The following is an 8454-nucleotide window of genomic DNA, read 5'->3' as shown; positions in this document are numbered from 1 at the left end:
AACAAACAAACAAACAAACAAAAAACAAATAAAAACCTTTTGACGACCTGTGACAACCATCTCCCGACTAGTGAGTAGAATGGTCGGCGGCCGGTACTTGCTTATGTGTGACCACGTCCTATCAAAAGTAGGCCTAATTGGTCAACATACAATTTTCATATCATACTACTATTTTTCTGTCGTTGTTGATGCTGACCTGATCTCATAAAATCGAGATATATCATGTGACTAATATGATTTTATTATACTTTTCATTCTTTCTGAAATAGTGCATGGAAAGAAGATGGAACACATCAGTAACGCACGCTTCGTGGCGACCGAACCGATCATGTATGTAACTATGGCTGTCCAAGGAACCCTTGCCACACTCAGAACATTTTACATCACGAAAAGGTTAGAGGAAAGCTTCGACCACTTCATTCATCAGGACGGAAATGGCACGTGTTCCAGTAGCAACATCAGCGATCAAATAGAGAAGGAAATGCAATCACGAACGTCTCTTTGGATCATGTGGATTGACACCCTCTCAAAATTTCCACCAATCTTCACGGCGACATTTCTCGTAGCTTCCTCGGATTCCGTCGGTCGAAAGCCGATCCTCATCTTGAGTGGAGTTAGCCATTTCCTTGCTTCAATCATCTTTCTCCTGGCAGTGTTGTTTGACTTGCCCCTGTTCGTATTTCTGCTCGCGGCATCTGTTCTTGGACTGTGTGGTGATACAGATTCTGTCAGTATGGTATCTTCGGCTTACATTGCTGATTCGACCGAGGGCAAGTCTCGAATACAGAGAATGGTTGTGCAGTCACTGATGAGTTACTCTGGCTATGGTACCGGACAAGTGATAGCGGGTGTGATTCTCGATTGCTCCCATAATTTTTCAATCTCCTTTGCCCTTCCAACTTTACTTGCTGCCCTAAACCTTGCGTATACAGTGTGCCCAGGACTAGTCCTAGAAACGGTGCCGGAGTGCGTGGACTTGGCACCGGGAAGAATTGTTAAAGACACAATTCACAGCTTGACTGGGTTTTACACACGCATTGAAAGATCAAAGAGAATTAAGATTGCCATCCTGATCATCATTCTTTGCTTTCATCGCCTGGTGAAGGAGGCTTTCTTCGACGTTGTTGCTATCTATGGTTTGGGAGAACCATTTTGCTGGACACCCACAATCGTTGGATGCTATTACGCTGGCATCGGTTGGTTTCCTTCTTCAGGTAAGGGTTTAAAGCAAGGGTAGACATTAACGGCGGCCCAGAGGCTAGGGGGTCACTATGAATTGATATCGGGGAACCAAACTTCCAAAACGTTTTTTATTTTTGCCCGATAGAGCAACTGAGAATCCGATTAAAAAACCTCTAATAAAACTCACATCGGGGTGCTTAAAGTACACTAAAATGAATGGTATATAGCTATGGTTGAGATGGGGCTTCAGGTTTCCAACTCTTTGTGAGATAATGAGAAACTTCTTATGAAACTTGAAAGAGCATAACATTCTAAGAGGAATTCAAAGTTTATTAAATTGCTTGTGAAATGGCTGAGATGTTCGAGAATGGATCGAGAACATCTCTTCTTCGGGTCTCAATTTTAATTTCAATGTTGAGTTTGAGGTTAAATGTCGATAGCGCAATAGAGGACTTTAGCGCTACTCCGCGCATTGTACAAAGAAAAGTAAACTTGTTTTTTTTTTAAATCTCTGGTGTGACTTTAACAGACTTAAAATAAACTGAAACAATATGTTTTGCTAATCTTTGCTTACAAATTCGAATCAATGAACGATATGAATGTCATGTCAAATACTTTCTCACTCCGACTTTTCATTATGCAGTTCACGCAACGGTAAAACTTCAAGCAGGACTGGTTCGAAGCATATGTTGTAATCATTCCCCAAGTTTTAAACAACTGTCCTTTTCAATGTGCTCTTTTAGTTGCGACCATTGTAACCAGACCTCTTCTGATGTGTTTTTCCGAGAACTGGTTGTTACATTTTGGATTCGTCTCCTTTATCGCCCAAATGATCACCAGCGGCCTGGCAGTAAACACTTCGCAGCTTGCCATTATAGGTATGTTCAGATATTCATGTGTAAGCCTATCTATTGAATTTCCGTTCAGTAAAACTGAAGTAAGGCATAGGCTGTAAAGACCTACGCAGTATGATGATAATGTTTTGCCCTGTAACCAAGCAGTATTATAATTCTGGCTGACCACCCCCCCCCCCCCCCCCCCCCGAAAAAAAGTGGTTGTATCAAGTTCAGCACTCCGTCGCTAAAGAAGAACAAACAAACAAATGAACAAACAAAAAAAATACCTTTTCCCCTAATTCACACTAGGTTATTCACACTAGATAACCGCATATTTTGACAAATGTGCATAATTACCTTTATTCCGTATATTATAATGTGTATGCATTGCATTGTTCTTATGCAAGAGTGAAAAAGAAGGAGAAAGTTTGTTGACATGAATTATAATCATACCTGATATCTTGCTCCTTTTCTTTCTTTCTTTCATTTTTTACACTACTACAATGTTGATGTGTGAATTTTCTTCAATCTGTCTCCCTCTACAAATGAAATTTGTAAGCTTGCAACCGCTGATCTATACTGAATTAAACAAATTGTTGAATTATAGATCAACAGTTGCGGTCTCACAAATTTCATTTGTAATGCCCCAGTCACACATTGCTTTACGATGGGTTACGTCCGCCGCGGATAGATACGGATGAGTGGACGCAGGGGGACGCAACGTGGACGCAGGCATCCGCAGGGTCGTATGTAGACGTAACTGTCCGTATCATCCATAAAGAAACGCAAAATGACGGCGCCAAGCCTGCGAAATTTTGAAATGTTCAAAAATCCACGGATGCGGACTTACGCAAGTAACCGTAACCAAACGTAACTATCCGTAACTGAACGTAACTATCCGTAACTAAGACGCAGACCATCCGCAAAAATTTTTACCTCCCGTCCGTTTGCGTTCGTTTACGTCCACCGCAAGTATCCGAATTTAACCGCAAGTTAACGTATCACAACACTTTCGTCCGCTTACGGATATTTGCGGACAGTTACGGATGCTGCGGACGATTACGTCCTTCGATGTTTTCCGTTTTCCACTCGCATGGGAACACAGAGACTCCTGGAAAGCCACACAAAGCGTGTTGTCAAGCTGCAGCGCATTTACCTGAAGGAATACTACAACACAGTAGGAGCGGTGGAGAGGCAGAACCGCATTGTCAACTTATGAAATTTCTCCCACAAATGGTCATTTTAGGTGGCACCCATATACTCATGACATCGGTTGACCCTTCTTCTTCTTCGTCTGATTAAGTCTGCCTCCTTCAATAGACTGAAGATTCTTCCAGACTGGTGTTATTTACATTATAATACAATTTATTTACAGATATTTACAAGCACATAGAAAATATGACGAAAATAACTACCCACTGTGATCAACCGTTAGACGGTTTCGAAATGATCCCACAGATGGCGCTGAAACAATTTCTGACGACAGGGAATTCCAGTTCCTTACAGTTCTTGGAAAGAACGAATGGCGATGCGATTCAGTTCTCGAATATGGTACCTGATAGGAGTGTGGTTGCGAGGCTCTCGTCAACTGAGTAGCCTGTTTGATAATATAGTCCTGTGCTAAAAGAGGTGTAAGATTATTGTGTATTTTGTACATCATAATACTTAGCCAGTCATTTTCTCTGCGCTGTTCCAGAGTGGTCCAATTAAGTTCTTGTAGCATTTTGGTGACACTCGAGGTGTTATGATAGCGATTTAAAGTGAATCGCGCAGCTCTTCTCTGGACCATTTCCACTTGGTGGATTAGGTTCTTGGTAGATGGATCCCAAACTGTGGAAGCATACTCAACAATTGGTCGATCCAACGTTTTGTAAGCTGTGGCTTTAACATCAGAAGATTTTATGCGAAGATTGCGTCTTAGAAATGCAAGCACGTTATTTGCTTTATTGACAGTATTGTTGATGTGTTGGGTCCACTTCAAATCAGAAGTGATGGTTACACCCAAGTACTTCACGGATTCAACAGACTCAAGAGGGGCGTTATTTAGATGATACACGTGTTGCACCTTTCTCCTTTCTCCTTTTCCTTTTTCCTTTTCTCTTGGTGCTGATTTTTTTTTTCTTGCAATCTTTGAAGGTATATTTTTCGAAAAAGGCAATATTTTGGGTAGGGGATGGGGTGGCAGCATTTTATTCACTTTTCTGGCCGGGGAAGGTGTGTGACCGCGATAACTATAAAATGAGAACGAATTTAGTATTTCTCTATAGTGTTACCCACTTTACGCTCCATGGAATGAGTATTACATTTTATATATATATATATATATTGCACTTTGGTGTAGGAGGGGTGTTTGAAAGTCTTGATGTCTTTTTTTCTGGAAATTTGATAAACATTGCTTTATTCTAAAAATCTCCTTAACATTACCCAATATTAAAAGTCATGAATATCGCTGCACAACGACAGCGTAACCACAGTTTGTCTATTCCATGACTGTAAGTAATATTTTCTTACTCTAATGTTTAACTTGTCGATGTATATTGTATTCTATTTTGTCGTATAATTATGTTATGTATTATTTACATTTATGACGTTTATTCATATTTGAGTTGCATAAATAAAATTTAAAATTCAAGTTAAACATTTCATGTATCTTTTATTGTTGTTCAGGAAATTAAAGGGTTACGAATTTTTCACAATTTGTACGTAATTCAATTTCAGTTTTCCCCAGTGTACAATGTAAGACAGTCCAATATGTGATAACCTTGCTGTCATACACTGACTTAGCAGGGAACGTCACAGAAAACCATATTGTCCATAATTATTTATAACAAAGTGTAACTATCCGTAACTATCCAAAAATATCCGCAACTCTCGGCAAGTGTTCAGAACTATTATGTGCCAATTCGTAAAAATATCCGCAAGTGAACGCAAGTATTCGCATCTGGTCGTATTTGTCCGTATCGCCCGCATTTTCCCCGTATGTTTTGTAAAAATTTTCTGGTGACGGCAAAGGATCCGCGGGAGTCCGCAGAAAAAATGACTTTTTTGGACGTAACGCCGGACGCAGAGCATTATGTGAGTGGGGCTTAAAGGGAGACAAGTATAGTTGAAGAAAATTCACACCTCAGCCTTCACCCCAGCTCGGCTTGATATTCTTTCGCTTTCTAACAATGGTGTTTGCTATACGTTCATATCTGTTTGGGTAGGTTGTCGAAACGTGATCCTGGCATACAAAGAAAAGGTTAAAAGGGCATTCCAGACGATTTCATTATTTCACATCATGTAGTACATAGATCGACAGCTCAATGTATAGATTTGTGGAATTTTCTTGCGGTCTTTGAGCAGAGAAACCAATACTCTGAAAGATCTTTGCCAAATTAAACTGAACAGTGTTGATGACATAGGAGCCTCACGTTTTGAGAAATGTAGCAGTTTAATTCCATTACAATACCGCATGATTGACAAGTTCACCTGTGTAGAGTGTATATGCATGCCTTCCTCTTTTGTTGTTTCCTTGAGCTCCAATTTATGCATTCCTATGGTGAGGCTGCCATGTCATCATCCTTGTTCATTGCAATTTATTACAAATTTAGGAAACATTTTTATTCCTCTTCCCAAAGTCTGAAACTCTGTACTCAGTACTCTTTTCCTTTTTTTTCCAGTATAAGTTATTTACGTCGATGTAGGGCAATTTGTCAATCAGTTGCAATGAAGTAATTTCATTGTCTGATGTAAAAATGTGAAAATCATCGGGAGGTCTCCTTCAATACTGCATCTGACTGTAACACAGACCTGGAGATGGGGCCAGTCTCTTCAAACTCAGTAATCTTAAAGGAATTGTACAGTTTCGGTGGAGATGGGACTTAAGGTTTCCACCGTTTTTTGTTTTTTGTTTTTTGATGACGATTTTTATTGTTGTTGAGATAATGAGTATACAAATATTGACTGCTCATGAGGATGATGGTGGAAATTATCATTCCCGAGGTGCTTTTCATACCGACCCTTCTATCACCCCGAGGCGTTAGCCGAGGGGTGATGGAAGGGTCGGTATGAAAAGCACCGACAAGTGGAGGGGTTGCGGACACCGCGCGCGAAGTCTAGTGTACTTGTTATGTGTACAAAAGTCGCGGAGGGTTTACGAATTCTATCACGAGGGTTTTGCCTTTCTATCACTTACATGAAAACCCTAAGGCAAAATAGACGGGACTACACCTTGTCACGTGATATACTTTTGACCAATCAGTGATATGAATCTCACTTATGAGGTATATAAAAACATTTTATGACATATTGAAAGAGATGTTATAATTCTTTGAGGAATTCAACGTTTATTGACCAGAATTGGTTTTGAAATGGCTGAGATAATCATTCCAAAACAAAGCGATCTTAATAAAAGGTGGGACCCACCTTTTATTAGGACCCCCTTTTTTTTCTTTTTCTTTTTTTCTAAATCTCAGCCATTTGAAAACCGATTTTCATCAGATAAACTTTGAATACCTCTTAGGATTCCATCCCATGCTCTTTCGTATTTCATAAAGTCATTTCTAAGTATATTAAGTATAAAAAGTTTAAAGCTGAATTCTCACTTCAACCAATACTATACCATCCCTTTAAGTTACTCATTGCACATTCTCCTCGTCTATGAAGACACTACTAGTATTGTGAAAAACAAGAATATTTTTGTTAGGGAGCAGTCTTTTCAAGCTTAATAATTTCAATTATGCGTGTCATGAAACAATACTATTTTGTCTGTGCTTACGTTATTACTTTTTTATGTTATTATTGGGAGAAAATGGGCTGGCAGACGGGGAGATAGAAGTTGCTATTATATGATTAGAGGTGAATCACGTCTTTTGCATTTTCTTTCCATTTATGTTAGCTACTGCTGTGGGTATTCTCCGGACCATTCCACAGCCTATTTGTAAGAATATCATCTCTAAACAAGTCAGCGTGAAAGAGCAGGGTATGTACATATATTGTACTTCTGAATGATCCCAAAATTCACGCATATATGGCCCATATATCATGATTAATTAATTTGTAAATGTCGTGCAGGAGACATAGCAAGCTGAAATGCTCCAAAAGTTACGACATATGTAATTATACTCAACCAACATTATCTCCGCCGAAAATAATTGCTCCGCGACATAATGCTCCACAGGCAAAAATATGCATAGCTTCGCCAGCGTTCGTTGCTCCGGTAACATTGATATTGCTCCATTGACAACTGCTCGGCTGACTCGTTACCTCCGCCGAAATATGCCCCAAAGATAAGACATTTGTTTCTTAACAATAACACTTTCACTGACATTTATTCCGCGGAAGATTGAACTATCAACAATTGCAAAGTCAGTAACCAGTAACCCTCGATTTATTTAAAAAGTTCATTATTTATGCAATCCCAAAATGTGATAAAGTTATTGGCTCTAGTCAACCAATTAACACTACACAACTAATATTTAATAAAGTCTTCTTTTTTTTTTCGTTATGTCCCTGTGTTTTTCCAATGTAAAGTTTTATATGTCATGATGAGATGACCGCTGTAATTTAAGTACATCAGAAGGAATGTAAATTGAAGGAGTGTACCTTTTTCATAGATTCTATAGTAATACTTGGTATACATTCCATTGTAACCTGACGACGGAACTTATGCTACCACTATATCCTCTGAGGTTAATTTCTTCACGTTTGCTTTTCGTTAAAATTCAAAAGTACAAGAATAAGAATTTGCTGGTCTTTATAACAATGATATATGCCTTTGCTAACAGCTTGATTGCATTTTGATAGGTGCGGCGTTTGCCATGCTGACAGTTGCACGGTCCCTTTCTGCCGTCTGCTCCTCGTTGTTTCTAAACGGACAGTTCATCTACACCGTAAAGTTGGGCCTTGCTCAGATCACCTTTTACGTCGCTGCTGGCATTCTCATTATTCCAATCTTCTTAAACTGGTAAAGTGCATACATTCTGATATACGAATTTACAAGGGCATTCTAAGGTGTAGGTGCTTCCTTCTTACTACACAAGTAGGCCTAAATACCTGTCAGTTTCTTATTTTTATTTTTTATTTTTATTTTTAGCTTTACTGGGATTTTCCCTCGGGATTTTTTATCAGCAATGGCCTGATTTGAAATGAAGTGATATGTGTACTTCAAAAGAGGGGAAAAACGGGCATCAAAATTATATATACTATCATCTGTTCGGATTGATTGTTTCTATTATCAATAGGTATTGATACGAAAAGGCTTATCAATACACAGTTCACGGTTTTTTATTTTCTTCAATTCAATAGTTTCAAAATATGATTCAAATTCAAGATTCAGATTCAAGTTGTCGATTTGTCTTTCATTCATCTGATAAGGACAGGTTTTTTTTCGAATACAATATAAAGTATATGCACGAATGATGTCATAAAAAATAAACAATGTACACTTCATCAT

General features: G+C 38.8%; 1 protein-coding gene across 1 annotated transcript; it reads left to right on the top strand.

Moving 5' to 3' along the window:
• The first annotated feature begins 340 nt into the window (after nt 1-340).
• Nucleotides 341-7969, top strand: LOC139712583 (lysosomal proton-coupled steroid conjugate and bile acid symporter SLC46A3-like). The gene is made up of 3 exons (XM_071624391.1): nt 341-1214; nt 6898-6981; nt 7806-7969. Exons 1-3 carry the CDS (start codon nt 341-343, stop codon nt 7967-7969), a joined length of 1122 nt encoding a protein of 373 aa, XP_071480492.1.
• The last annotated feature ends 485 nt before the right edge of the window (nt 7970-8454 follow it).

Source organism: Diadema antillarum, unplaced genomic scaffold, assembly GCF_040938485.1.
Source record: "Diadema antillarum isolate AM-2024a unplaced genomic scaffold, OU_Dant_1.0 seq00001823_RagTag, whole genome shotgun sequence".
In the NCBI taxonomy this organism is placed as follows: domain Eukaryota; kingdom Metazoa; phylum Echinodermata; class Echinoidea; order Diadematoida; family Diadematidae; genus Diadema; species Diadema antillarum.
Note: the sequence above shows the minus strand (reverse complement) of the source record. Positions and strands in the feature narration are given on the sequence as shown.

Excerpts from the sequence above, each read along its gene's own strand:
- LOC139712583 (XM_071624391.1), top strand. The coding sequence starts at position 341 with ATGGCTGTCCAAGGAACCCTTGCCACACTCAGAACATTTTACATCACG. Across the intron at positions 1,215-6,897 it reads CGGTTGGTTTCCTTCTTCAG|CTACTGCTGTGGGTATTCTC; the intron begins GTAAGGGTTTAA and ends CATTTATGTTAG. Across the intron at positions 6,982-7,805 it reads AGTCAGCGTGAAAGAGCAGG|GTGCGGCGTTTGCCATGCTG; the intron begins GTATGTACATAT and ends GCATTTTGATAG.